Source organism: Lissotriton vulgaris, chromosome 5 (assembly GCF_964263255.1).
Source record: "Lissotriton vulgaris chromosome 5, aLisVul1.2, whole genome shotgun sequence".
Lineage (NCBI taxonomy): Eukaryota > Metazoa > Chordata > Amphibia > Caudata > Salamandridae > Lissotriton > Lissotriton vulgaris.
Genome location: NC_141693.1, coordinates 93,629,179 through 93,644,536, shown reverse-complemented (window position 1 = coordinate 93,644,536; position 15,358 = coordinate 93,629,179). Strand labels below are relative to the sequence as shown.

The 15,358-nt window shown below is 42.7% G+C and overlaps 1 protein-coding gene across 2 annotated transcripts in view; it reads left to right on the top strand.

Moving 5' to 3' along the window:
* Positions 1-237: 237 nt before the first annotated feature.
* The window catches only part of GARNL3 (GTPase activating Rap/RanGAP domain like 3), a 1,096,377-nt gene continuing 1,081,256 nt past the window's right edge, over positions 238-15,358 (top strand). For both annotated transcript variants that reach the window (XM_086920961.1, XM_086920960.1), the window contains exon 1: positions 238-567. In XM_086920961.1, coding sequence (XP_086777087.1) covers positions 467-567 — 101 coding nt within the window. In that variant the 5' untranslated portion in view covers positions 238-466. The remainder of the gene's footprint in view (positions 568-15,358) is intronic.

The following is a 15,358-nucleotide window of genomic DNA, read 5'->3' as shown; positions in this document are numbered from 1 at the left end:
CCCCTGCCCTCCTGCGCCCACGGGCTCCAGCGCAGCGTGGTGGTAACAGCGTGCACAGCAGGCAGGGCTAGGACCGGCCGTCAATCCAGCTGTGCGGGAGCAGTGCGCCAGCTGCCCCTGTCCTGCGCTGAGTGAGTGCCGCGCAGCCTGCACACCGCTCTGCTTTTGTTCAGCATCGGAGCGGGAGGGGAGCGCTGGGCACGGGAGGGGAGCGCTGGGCATGAATGAGGGCGCTGTGGAGAGACAGGAGACGCAGTGGAGGAGAGAGACGGAAGCTCCAATGCTCCTCAACTAGACGCGCTCCACAGCCGGAGCCCGGCCACCATGCACCGCGTCTGAGCCCGGGGTCCGAGCCGAGCAGCGCCTGGCACCTCTGCCCCCGGCCGCCGTCCATCCCGAGGATTGTGGGCTAACTTCATCTGCGCGCAGGACCTATATTCCACCCCTGGGTCGTCCTCGAATCGCCATGGGCTCCGAAGTTGATCCCTACACGGGGAAGGAACAGTCCTCCATCATGCGCAAGAGAGCCGTCCTGCTGCGGAAAGGGTGCAGCTTTGAGATACAAAGGTACGTGGGGCTCCGCTGTAATATGTCACATACATAGCGCCTGAGACCAGAGCTTAGCGCTGCCTGGCGCGCTGACACTGGTTTTACTCAGTGCTTTAAATGGAAACATGCAAGCGGCAGAACTCACTATTTAGAGTAGCCTTTTGCTCATGAGAGATGCAGGTATTGTATCAGCCTCTGAAGGATGAAAGCCCGAGTCTGCCCTGTCGGGATTCAACCATGTGAACTGGGGTTATGTACAGATCTCTCAGCAGGCGCGTAATCCCAATGAGCTATATTTACAGCTTCATTGGTCTCCTCAGTGGCATTCCAAAATATTAAACGAGTAAACGGAAGAGGGTGTGATAACAAGATTGACTGTTTGTTTGATACCACTCTGTGATGGTCGAGGGCAGCGCTGATGAGCGATGGGGGTGGTCGGGTGGGCTGCAGCCCCTCCTCAGCAGCCTTTATACTACAGCCAATTAAACCATGGTTAGATCTGTCGGCCTTTGGGCTGAATAGAACAGTTCACCTTTTCACATCATGGGTTTACTACTGCTCAGTCGCATTCGAAGTGTTCACTGTTTTCAGATAAGTGGACTGAAGCAAAGGGAGATAAAGTAATTTGCCCAAGATCAAACGATGCTTTACCAGTGGAGAGGCTGACACCATAATTCAGGACTCCCAGTATTGATGTTGCCAGTTCATTTATATATGTATGAGCGTTAGTAATTCTGTACCGCAGGGAGCAATGTAGCGCTGTTCGCAGTAATATGAAACACCGGCGCTATCCGTGGAAAGGGAGGGGACGAGCTAAGAAACTGCGATGGTTGGGGACCTTGTAGGAGGGCCAGAGGTAGAAGAAGCAAGGTTGTATTTATCGATGGTTGTGATTTGCCCTTGGTCTGTAACAAACATAGAAAGACCAAAGGTTATATTTTTCGGACGTTTAAAGCTAGAAAGTGAATTGTTGAAAATCCTTGCACGACCTGCTCCAAGTCTGCCTTGAGCCGACGGAATATGTCAGCTAAAACATGTCAGCGCTGTACCCAGAATATTGCATGATATATATATATATATATATATATATATATATATATATATATATATATATATATATATATATATATATATATATATATATATATATATATATATATATATATATATATATATCATTAAATAATCCACCCACCCATCCGCCCTGCCTATCTATCCCTACTTCGACATACCTCAATTGATTCCCCAACCCGTGCTTTATTGATATGTATTCGTGTTACGCAATTAAGCCATAATAATGCTATCGACCCCGAAGGCATGAAAGACAGGCTAGGCACTGCAACGATTCGCCCCAATGACAAGCAGGTTGCTCACAATTCTCTCCAGCGCCTGCCCAACCAGCAGAGCGTGGTTCGTTTCGTTTATCTGAACCATATCCATCGGCCCCGCCCATCCATTTGCCCTTCCCCCGCCCCTGCCCGTCAATCCATCCACTCATGTTTTGAGGCTGCAGCCCCTATTATTGCTGCTAGTGACCGCATAAAAGACAGCAGTTGCACCGGTATGGAGCGTGCTCGGGTGTATGTCTTCTCAGCAAGGGGTGCATCTTGGGGTTGATGGCTCCTTTGCACCTGCAAAAACCGAGGCCGAGGGAGTTGGGACCTCTCTGTAAAGCACTCTGCAGCGCTGCATTAAGTGCGCGTGTTTACCGTAACACCTTCATTACAGGGAGGTAGTGCTTCGCCTCCGTGCGGTCCTGCTGCTGACCGGTGTGAAGGAGCTGCGCTCTGGTGGGAGGGGGGTGCCTGCCCGGCGCCGAGCTCTCTCCTGGTGCTTCTCTTGTGGAGTACGGAGCGCTCTCGAGAGACAGGCTTTGCAAACTCCGAGAGGGCCCGGCTCGGAGGGCGTCTCTTCCACGGTGCGCCCCGGGCCCTGGGTGTGTTCCAGGAGAGCCTGCCGTGCTGCAGGACGTGCGAGCCCCCAGGGTGTGTGTACCGGGAATAGTACTGTCAACAAACAACAGCAAGAATTAAAATATGCACACGACTAAAAAGAAACAAAAAACCCAGACAAGGAACAATAGTAAACTGTAGATGTGTGACTCTTGAAACATCTCCGTTCATGTTGGTGACACGCTGGTCTTTTCGAATCTATCATTTCCTGAGCTTACAAGGCCCTAAGACCCATACACACCACATCACAACATACCCCCTCGCTCGTCCCATCCCATAAAATGCCACACGAGAGCATAACTTATCACATATCTATATACCACATCACAAGATCCAACCTCACACACCCAAAACCCATAGCATGCCATGCTAGACCAAACCCTAACCCCAATACAAACCCTTTCATAGATACCACTTCACCCATCCCACGAGGTGCCATGCCCATGCATTCCACAGCACAAGATACCACTTCACCCATGCCATGAGGTGCCATGCCATGCAAACCACAGCACAAGATACCACTTCACCCATGCCACGAGGTGCCATGCCCATGCATACCACAGCACAAGACACCACTTCACCCATGCCATGAGGTGCCATGCCATGCAAACCACAGCACAAGATACCACTTCACCCATGCCATGAGGTGCCATGCCCATGCATACCACAGCACAAGACACCACTTCACCCATGCCATGAGGTGCCATGCCATGCAAACCACAGCACAAGATACCACTTCACCCATGCCATGAGGTGCCATGCCCATGCATACCACAGCACAAGACACCACTTCACCCATCCCATGAGGTGCCATGCCCATGCATACCACAGCACAAGATACCACTTCATACATGCCATGAGGTGCCATGCCCATGCATACCACAGCACAAGACACCCCTTCATACATGCCATGAGGTGCCATGCCCATGCATACCACAGCACAAGACACCATTTCATACATCCCTTGAGGTGCCATGCCCATGCATACCACAGCACAAGATACCACTTCATACATGCCATGAGGTGCCATGCCCATGCATACCACAGCACAAGACACCCCTTCATACAGGCAATGAGGTGCCATGCCCATGCATACCACAGCACAAGACACCATTTCATACATGCCATGAGGTGCCATGTCCATGCATACCACACCACAAGATACAACGTCATACATGCCATGAGGTGCCATGCCCATCCATACCACAGCACAAGATACAACGTCATACATCCCTTGAGGTGCCATGCCCATGCATACCACAGCACAAGATACCACTTCACCCATCCCATGAGGTGCCATGCCCATGCATACCACGGCACAAGATACCACTTCACCCATCCCATGAGGTGCCATGCCCATGCATACCACAGCACAAGACACCACTTCATACATGCCATGAGGTGCCATGCCCATGCATACCACAGCACAAGATACAACGTCATACATGCCATGAGGTGCCATGCCCATGCATACCACAGCACAAGATACAACGTCATACATCCCTTGAGGTGCCATGCCCATGCATACCACAGTACAAGATACCACTTCACCCATCCCATGAGGTGCCATACCCATGCATACCACAGCACAAGATACAACGTCAAACATCCCTTGAGGTGCCATGCCCATGCATACCACAGCACAAGATACAACGTCATACATCCCATGAGGTGCCATGCCCATGAATACCACAGCACAAGATACCACTTCACCCATCCCATGAGGTGCCATGCCCATGCATACCACGGCACAAGATACAACGTCATACATCCCTTGAGGTGCCATGCCCATGCATACCACAGCACAAGATACAACGTCATACATCCCTTGAGGTGCCATGCCCATGCATACCACAGCACAAGATACCACTTCACCCATCCCATGAGGTGCCATGCCCATGCATACCACGGCACAAGATACAACGTCATACATCCCTTGAGGTGCCATGCCCATGCATACCACAGCACAAGATACAACGTCATACATCCCTTGAGGTGCCATGCCCATGCATACCACAGCACAAGATACCACTTCACCCATCCCATGAGGTGCCATGCCCATGCATACCACAGCACAAGATACAACGTCATACATCCCTTGAGGTGCCATGCCCATGCATACCACAGCACAAGACACAACGTCATACATCCCTTGAGGTGCCATGCCCATGCACACCACAGCACAAGATACAACGTCATACATCCCTTGAGGTGCCATGTTCATGCATACCACAGCACAAGATACAACGTCATACATCCCTTGAGGTGCCATGCCCATGCATACCACAGCACAAGATACCACTTCACACATCCCATGATGTGCCATGCCCATGCATACCACAGCACAAAATACAACGTCATACATCCCTTGAGGTGCCATGCCCATGCATACCACAGCACAAGATACCACTTCACCCATCCCATGAGGTGCCATGCCCATGCATACCACAGCACAAGATACAACGTCTTACATCCCTTGAGGTGCCATGACCATGCATACCACAGCACAAGATACAACGTCATACATCCCTTGAGGTGCCATGCCCATGCATACCACAGCACAAGATACAACATCATACATCCCTTGAGGTGCCATGCCCATGCATACCACAGCACAAGATACAACGTCATACATTCCTTGAGGTGCCATGCCCATGCATACCACAGCACAAGATACCACTTCACCCTTCTCATGAGGTGCCATGCCCATGAATACCACAGCACAAGATACCACTTCACCCATCCCCTGAGGTGCCATGCCAATGCATACCACAGCACAAGATACAACGTCATACATCCCATGAGGTGCCATGCCCATGCATACCACAGCACAAGATACCACTTCATACATGCCATGAGGTGCCATGCCCATGAATACCACAGCACAAGATACCTCTTCATACATGCCAATCGGTGCCATGCCCATGCATACCACAGCACAAGATACCACTTCATACATGCCATGAGGTGCCATGCCCATGCATACCACAGCACAAGATACCACTTCATACATGCCATGAGGTCCCTTGCCCATTCATACAATGCACAAGATACAACTCCACACATGCCATGGGATGCCATCCTCATTCAAACCACAGCACAAGATACCACTCCACACATCCTAGGGGATGCCATGCCCATACACACCACAGCACAAGATACCACTTGACACATACCATGAGGTGCCAGGTCTATTCACACCACAGCACAAGATACCCCTCCACACAATCCATGAGGTGCCATGCCCATGCATTCCACATCACAAGATGTCACTTCACACAATCCATACCATGCAATGACAGAACATAGCTTAACATCCAAACATACCCCATCACAAGGTACCACTTCATACATCAAATCCCATGAGAGGCTATGCCCATGCATACCACACCACAAGATATCACTTCACACATCCCATCCCATGAGATGCCATACCCATACACAGCACATCACAAATACCACTTCCCACGTTCCTTCCCATCCTATGAAATTACATGTTCATGCATACCTCATCACAAGATAGCACTTTCCACATCCCATGAAATGCCATGGGGTCATCACAAGTGCCACATCACAAGATACCGCTTCTCATATCCCATCCCATGAGATGCTACACCATAAAATCGCATTAAAGAGCATGATTTGGCGTAACACCCATCAGTAGCTTACCATACCATATGAAGTGTTTGAAAAGGAAAAATAGAAGTGCAAGTATGCTGTACCAGAGTACCTGTTTGTTTCTGAGCACTGCCGGTATTCTCCAATTAAAAGTATCATGTTTTTCCAGAGAAGTGCAGATACTCTCCCTCTCGAAATAAAAAAGTGCCAGTACTCAGTACAGGACAGAACTGGTCCATTTAAAGAGCACATCATGTCAGGTTACTTATGGTCCATAAGTTACCTGACTTGACTTGTTCTTGCAAAATCCACAGTTTCAATGTATGTGCAACGAAAGCTTTAGTTTCTAGAGACATATGTAAATGAAATTGAAGCAAAAACCAATACTCCTCCCAAGTAGATCCAATGGGGCAGGACTATCTCAGACGGTGTCCTTACTTAGCCTAACGTTGAAATGAGGGCCCCGGATCTCGCACCTGGCGACAGCCGTGTTGGACAGGGACTGACAAAGGGCAAGTTAGGGAAGCTGCTCCTAACCTTGGCTACCCCTAATCTAGGGCTATGATTCTGGGGTTGTCCCATAGAGTAACATATGAGTTGCTAAATGGAGATGTGTAGTTGACGTCTGAGTTGCTACAAGGAGATGTGTAGTCAGCAACTATGCTCAGAGCCAAACTGATGATTTGGGCATTTCAACATTTTCAGATGGGCTCTGAGCTAGTAGGCTGCTTTTTGGACTGGATTGGCTTCCATGACCAAGCCTGAATGTACCCGTAAACCTTCTGATGGACTCTTAACTGGACCACAACCACAGATAGACATTCTATCCTCTTAAGAACTATACTATAGCAACGGGCTCATTTCATTGTAATTTCTTTTAATTTCTTCCCTGCTAAATTGATTTTTTTACTGATCTCTAGATTTAATATTTGCAAAGTTCATCATCAGACGCTTATCTTATTTGACATTGTAATGAGGTGCAGCAAATGTCATACCTTTATGCATCTCTTCCAACTTTCTTATTTTTACTTCATTATTATAACAATAGATTGTGTAGACCAATAACATCTAAAAACCAGTACTCAAGATATGCAAAAATAGTTAAAAATATACATTGATGACTGACCTTCCGATATCTGTTTCTTAAACACAGCTATTTGTATGTATCAGTACACTCAAGTGAACGTGTCAGCGCTTACTGAGACCAGTTTCAGGACAGATGTTAATGAATCAATGGGCCCCACAGCTGTAATTTGCCTGAACTCTCAGTGGCCATTAAAAGACAACAGGACTGATCTCCACCTGTAACCAAGATTTTTCTTTATTGTATTCTGGAGGTCAAGTGATCCACAGTATGGGCTAGAAATCAATTTGTTGAAAAGCCCTTTCAGCAAGCATCAATCCCTCTAATACCAGTATAGAGTAGACAAGCTTAAACTCAATTTTTGACACAGCAGTAGTATAATGTAACTTTCCATGAACATTGATCAAATTTGTTAAAAAACTATGCGGCTAGCCTATTTTTGTCCATATCCTACATGGATGAATAGTGTTTGTTGCAACAGCTTGATTATGGGACAAAATGGATATTTGAGATTTGGTTTCCCAACTGTATACAGCTGAAACAGGAATTGATGATGTAACAAAACAGTTTTTCTATTAATTGATCATTGGAGATTGATGAATGAAAGTGGGAAACATTAATTGACGGTGCCAACAATTCCGAATTCTAAATGTGAAAGATAGTATATCCATGTTTTACAGTAAATGGTCCCATAGGTCTACCGAGTATTTATTATACTTAATGTTTGTAGAAAACTAGTGTTAATAGAGGAACAGGCTTACTATTCATTATTAGACACCAAAGACAGAATACTACATTTAAAATTATGCAAGTTCGAATTTTTTTAAAAAGTTGACTTATCAAATGTTAGGAGAATGTCAAACTAGAGGATAAGAGTTCACTTTATGACAAAAACTGCATTCTGGAAAATATGATTACAATTATTTGGGAAGTGGAAGGCCTGTCTAATTGGATACATGCTCTCAAAGAAGAAAATACTGTATAAGATACATTTGGTATGGAGTCCTTCAGAGAAGAATGTTGGGGTAGAGTGCATATAGTACAGGTCTCTAAGGATGCAAACTATTGGAACATGGTGGTAAAAATGATAAATTGAGCGGCTCATGATTGATGTCCAATTTCACCCTCAGCTATTGAGAAGTTTTTGCTTAAATAATTGTCTGAAGCTGATTACGAAAACTTTTTTGTAAAAAACAATTGCTTCATTACCCATCAACTTGTAAAGAGATTCCTCGATTTGTGGACTTTATAGCAGTACGGTCCCTGGGCAGGAGCTCCAAATAAATGAATTCCTACGGGAGTTCTTAAAAAGTGTGGTTACCTCCATTCATTTTACTGTTCATGGCAATATTACAAAGGCCAAACATTCACCCCACTGGAGAAAAGAACACATCATTTGGATACTTAAAAAAGGTGCTCTCGAGAGACCCAATCTGATTGAATGTAACAACAATACTAGACAGCACATGTAACACATTGCAAAGTTTTTCTGGACAATGAGTGAATAGTGGATTAAGAGAGAAAACTTATTATCATGTAACCACTCAGGCTTTGATAGTGATTGGTGTAGAATGGATAAATACAAGGCATTTCCTGGTTGATCAATAATAAAATAATTCTAATTAAGGCCCATTGCATGGAGCATTCATAAACATCAATATCACATTTGGCAGTATAAATAGAATCCTACATTATTGAACATAGGATACGATGGAGAAAGTCTAAGCACTGAATGATTGTTATCCTCTACTCAGATAGATATGTCAAAAGTTGCACTCACAGGTCTGGTGCAACTATAAAAACGGTTCCTTCCTTTAATGGTTTAAAGCAAGGAGGAGTCCATGGCAAAATTCTATTCAATTCGTTTTGCCACACTCTTTCCACCTACAAGATGAGTTGTCTTACCTGCCACAAATAAATCACTAAGGTGTACTTTTACTCATTATGCTGTTTATACAGTCATAGTATATAAACCATGTGTGTCTTTCAGAATTAATTGCAACAAATATCCTTATATGTAGTAGAGACCAACTTTGTTATTAACGTTATAAAAATGAAAAGTATTTTCTTGGTCAAAAGAAATCAAACATGATTGGCTTATTGGAAATTCCTTTTTTTATTTTTTTATTTTTATTGAACAGAGCAATAGGTAGCCGATAGTACAAAACATATTTCACTTTAAATTTCAATATCAATACATTTCAGACAAAACCTTAAAATATCAGACAAGAGATAGAAAGATAAAAGGGAGCGAGATTTATCGAGATAAAAGAAACAGCCAAACACATCATTAAAACTTTCCGGACATTATATACATTTTTTTTGTGCAATTTATAAAGTGCATCTGCAAAAGTGCAAAACTGCAATAAAGTGCTACTGCAAAGTGCAAAAAGTACAATAAAGTGCAATCTTGAAAGTGCTTAGTGCAATCTTGTGCAAAACTGCAAAAAGTGCTAGAACATTGATAAAGTGCGAATATCCCTAGAAAAGAAAAAAAACTCTGTTACATTCATAGATGAAAAGGCTGTTAATAGTAGAGAAAAAAACGTATATCGTGTACTCTCAATTATCTTTCCGAATCATCCTCCCTTCAATTGTTCTAGATTCCCATAATATTTCGAATTCATTTCAAATCTCCAATGGCTCCCACTCTACCAGCATAAGCCTTTTCAAAAAGGCAGGTTCTCCTCATTTTATTAAACCATTTTAAGTGTGATGGGATCTCCCTAGATTTCCAGTTTTGAAGTATTAAAGAACGAGCAACAGTGCAAGATATAAATATGAATACTTCTTCAACTTTATTGAACTCACTCCTCTCTTTGCATATACCGAACAGGGCCACTTCTGCGACTGGCAGAAAATATTTCCCAATGGCCTGTTCGATATCTGCAAATATTCCCTTCCAAAAAGATTCTAGCTGCGGGCAAGCGAAAAAAATATGGTTCTATCCTCCCTGTCCACTAGCCATACATCTAAAACACTTATTCTCAACTTCAGGGTACATCTTCTCTAGAGCCTCCGGTGTATAATACTCTAGCCAACGAGAGGAAAAGGACATCCTCTTATAATTGGCTGCACGTAAAGATTTATTTCCCAACTGACACAGGGTCTCCCAATCCTTCGAGGAAAGAGTACATTGAGTCGAGAGGCTTATTTTCTCAAGATGTCTGTCTACTAGTACGGTTTGTCCAGAGCAATGAAGCATCTTGTACCAATATCCTATACCTTTATTTTTTCCTCCGTACAGGGCTGTTAACATGGCATTAGGAGAATTAAGCAGGCCACTTATCTCATTTCTGACGAAATAGACGATCTGCATATAATCAAAAAAAGTCGGATGCCTGGGATTATTCGTTCTTGCAACCACCTCCAACCAACTAATTATCCTGTTTTGAACTACCAAATGTCTCAACTCACGAAGCCCGCAAAGTTCCCAATTTTTTATGTGATTCAAGCTTACTGGGAGGCCTATTTGAGTACATTCAATTAAACTTAAATAGTGGGAGCCATCAGTACCATGTTTTTTAACACCATTGGTGCGGTGCAGATTTACCCTATGCGCTGACCATCATTGATTCCCATTGTTCATGACAAGCTCAGCTCGTCATGAGTGTACGATAGATGTACCTCATGACGAGCTGAGCTCGTCATGAGCATCGAAGGGGTTAAAAGGGAGCGACAGTCTTGAGGCGTACTCTCTTAGCGTCTTATATCTTGACCTCTTTGGGAGCTTTGCAATTTTCAAAAAAATTGGAATTTGAGAACCTGCCTCTTGTAACATCTTTATAAGAAAACAATTATCTCTTGACTGATTAACCCTCAATAATCCTGCCAATATATCAAAAAATGCAGCTTCATAGTAGGTCCTTAAATGGGGTAGAGCTAAACCTCCTTGATCAGCTGAGAGTTGTATCACTGGCAGCTTAACTCTTGAAGCTTTATTGCCCCAAATAAAACCTCTCAGCATTGTCTCCAGCTCTTTAAAGAAACCTAAATTAATTTTAATGGGAACATTGCTGAACAGAAATATAAGCAAGGGCAGCACCGACATTTTAATCAATGATACCCTGCCTATAACTGATAATGGAAGCAAAAGCCATTGATCTAGAATGTTACGAATTTTGTTCTTCATTCTAGTGTAATTCATGGAGAAAAGCTGATCATTTTCGAAAGTTACGAAAATACCCAGGTATCTAATTGGGTCACTTCTTGCAGCTTGAACCTGCAAATAAATAGGGAGAAAATGCAGATCGGTGTTTAAAGCAAGGACCTCAGTTTTTTGGGCATTTATTTTATAGCCCCCTATCCTTTCATAGTCCTTAAACTCTCTCATCAAATTCTCAATATTTTCTTTTTTAGGTATTAAATAGAGGATAATGTCGTCGGCAAACAACTTTAGTTTATACATACCAATGATAGGGGTCTGAATGGCCACATTGTCCCTGATCTTTACCACTAAAGGCTCAATAAAGAAAGTAAAGAGCAACGGGGACAACGGGCAGCCCTGCCTTGTTCCCCGATTTACCTTAATCTTCCCAGCCTGTTTGGCATTAATTATTACTTGAGCCGATGCTCCCTCATAGATATTATATAGCATCTTAATAATTGAGGCTGGGAATCCAAATTGACCCAGAGAATAAAACAATTCTGCCCAATTGACCAAGTCGAACACCTTTTCTGCGTCAATCATTAAAATACAGGCTGGAGTCGAATTTATATTAAAATAGTCCAATGCCTGGATTAGGAACTGGGTGTTTGCTGCCATATAACGTCCTGCAATAAACCCAGTCTGATCTTGATGGATAACTTCCTGGGCTGCAAACACAAATCTTTCCGCCCATATTTTCATGAGGATTTTATAATCCGAATTTAATAAGCTAATTGGCCTATATGAATTAACGTCATTTTGGTTTTTGTCTTTTTTAACAAAACATATAATTGTGGATTCTTTAAACTCCATGGGGACATGCCCACCTAATCTAATATAATTGAATAGTTTTTTCAAGGGAGTTAGTAATTCTTTAAAAAAAAACTTGTAAAATTCAATTGGGTATCCATCCTGACCGGAAGCCTTTGCCCCTGATGTTGCCTTTATGCTTTCCAGTATTTCAGAGGTACTTATTTCGAGCCCGATATGGTTAGCCCGATTTTCAGAGATTTTGGGGATCTCTATATTTGCAAAGTATTCCTGGATCATTTCTTCCTCTACCTGATATTCCGTAGAGTAGATTTTTTTCGAAATGGTCCAGGAAGATCCTAGAGATCTTATCACCCTCCACCTCCTCCAATCCACTCTGAGGTCTCAGTTTTTCACTATCACTGATTGGAAATTCCTAATTGGAGGAAGTAAAATTGCATATTTGTTTGTGTAATATTTTTACAAACGGTATGAAATCGGATCTTCAGCAAAAGACAGAGAATCACAACTTTAATGTGATTTAACTTTGCAATTGTTCCTTTTATATGGAGTATCTGAGTCAAAAGTTTGTTCTCAAATGCTATACAGTGTTGAGTGAAAATGAATATGAAAGTGAATGAATAAGAAATTTAAGTCTAGGTTTATATAATGAAATGTAAAGACTACATATAGAATCTGTAATGGTTATTTTTCTCACTGACAATATAAACAAAAGTTATGTATGGAAAGAAATGCCACGTGAGAACCCAAATGTGTAAGAATGTGATGTTACAAGTACAATGTTCTGGTTTAGCATGTTCATTATCTTGTTATTTCAGAGTAGTCTGTGATTAAGATACACAACAAATCACAGCTAAATACAAATCTTCAATTTGGACCTATGTGTTTGCATTGCTATAGAAAGTATGAAAATAATATTAGCCTAGTAAGAGCTGTTTATGCTTGACATAAGGAAACATTTTTGTGTTCCTAACCAGTTGAACTTGTACCTAGATTGCTATTAGTTAATATTATCAAATCATTGTTGTATTTGTGTGTTGAATGTTGACACTTTGCCACTTCCTGCATCCACTGAAACCTCATCTGGAGGAGAGTTGGGAGGTGCTAAAACAGAATGGGGGCATGCTACTGTTAGATCAATTGCTACTGTGCCAGAAATGAAACATAAAATATTTTAGCTCCCCCAAAATTGAGATGAGGCTGAAGCTGTCAATTACAAGTCTGAAGCCCAATAACTGCTCAGCCACTGAAACTGCAGATACGTTTGGCTGATATGTTTGCTAGAATATATCAGAACGGTAAAAATAGGCTCATTTCTTAAATATATTGGTTAGAAGATAAGGGAAGCATGGCTTGAAAACGGAAGTTAGGTCAGAAAAATGTGACTTCTTTTAGAAGGTCCCAGCAATATTGATTAAAGCTGTGGCTTGGATATTATCCATCTTCACCTGCGTAAAACTTTAAATACTGTCACTCACAAAATGTTAGTCACATATAAGTAAGAAGCTGTAAAGGTTACCTAACAAAACTCTACAATTGTTCCCCCAATTTTGTCTTTACTTGCAATGATTTTTATCACTTATAATCTTACTTAATTCACAAAATACTAATATCTTGTATTCTCCTAATGGCATGTGCAAATTCTAGGGCACATTAAAGGTATGTAACCCATAGTTGGTTTGCAATTAATTCACCACAATTGCATATTATTTAAATGAAGTGGGATCTCTTTAATATCCACGTCCTATTCTGATGATTTGGTTTTATGGCTCTAATGTTATCACCGCGAAAGGCATTTGACTTGTTACTTTAGTATTGGTAATCGTTGAATTTAATTCGCAAGCTCCGATTTTGCAGCAGTGCATGAAAAACCTTGTCCAGTTGCAAAAAAATATATAAATAAATGCACAAATATATTCTTTGCAATTGGTCTGGACAAGTGGTATACTGGATGCTAATAGCGCAACGTATTTGTGATCACTACTGCAGAACAGCAACTTGTAAAATAGGCCTATTAAAGATGATAAACAGATCTGTCACAGCATGGATTCATTGTTAAATGCAGTGTGACTTAGATAAGGTGGAAGAGTTGTGTAGAAGGATTAACCTTCGTTTGAAAACCTCACCCTAGCACAGAAATCAAGAAACTAAGTTCAGCACGGGGAGCTGGGCATAAAAAACACTGAACAGGGATGTTATTGTTGACATCAGGTGACGAACCTATGTGGAAGGTGACAAAGAAGGCAGGAGGTATGCAGAGAGGCACATGCAGAGATATAACCTGCAAGAGATGATGTATTATCATTGTGCTCGTGGCTAGGCAAGGCTTCTAGCATGTTGCGGGAGCTTGTTCAGCAGTGCATGGGTTGCATGACATGGCATTTAATGCACTACGGTCTCACACTTGGCTAGAGTAAGAAGTCCTGGCTTCATCTTGCTAGTCTCTATACGAACTTGTTTCTATTTTATGTAGCAGAAGCAATACCTTTTTTACATTAACAGCCATTTGTATGAAGATGTGTGGTTCCTTGTGCTGAGACTGTGCAGGCTCTTCCTTAGTTAGGCACTGAGGCTACTGTAAGTAGATGCAGTTGTTTCTGTGACAAAGTGCAGTGGATTCTATAAATACGTGCAATCACTTTAAAAAGTGTGATCACTTCTGTAAATCGTAAATACCTCTGTTAAGAATATGCGTCACAAAGCTAAGCATGTAACCTCCTGTAAGTATGTGCACACACTTTTCAAATTATGTAAGTACTAGTCTGTGGATTTGTGTTGTGCTTTCTTCATATGTTTCCAGGTGTGCAACCGTATATGAGAATATCTTTGTCTCTCAAACATGTGCACAGCAGGTGAGGCAGGCAGGAGCGGTGGGGCAGTGGGGCGGGGGCAGGTAGTTGACAGATGATGGAATAGGGAAAATAAAATATATAAAACCACTTACCTTGTGCTTCGCCGCATCGCCGACACAGCGATGCGGCGAAGCACAAGGCAAGTGTTTTTATTCAGTTTTAAAATTTTATTTTCCCTATTCTGCGAGTTGTTGACTCCCCCAGAATGGGGATGCTGCCATCAATGGTATATCACATAACTCAAAGGGTTTCTGAAAAATGCAATCATGACACAAAGAACAAGTGTTACAAATGAGCCGCCCCATTCAGGAAGAGAATAGTAGGGGTGTAGTATTTAGCTGGTGATGCATTTAGGAGCCCAATGTCACAAATGTATAACTAAAGC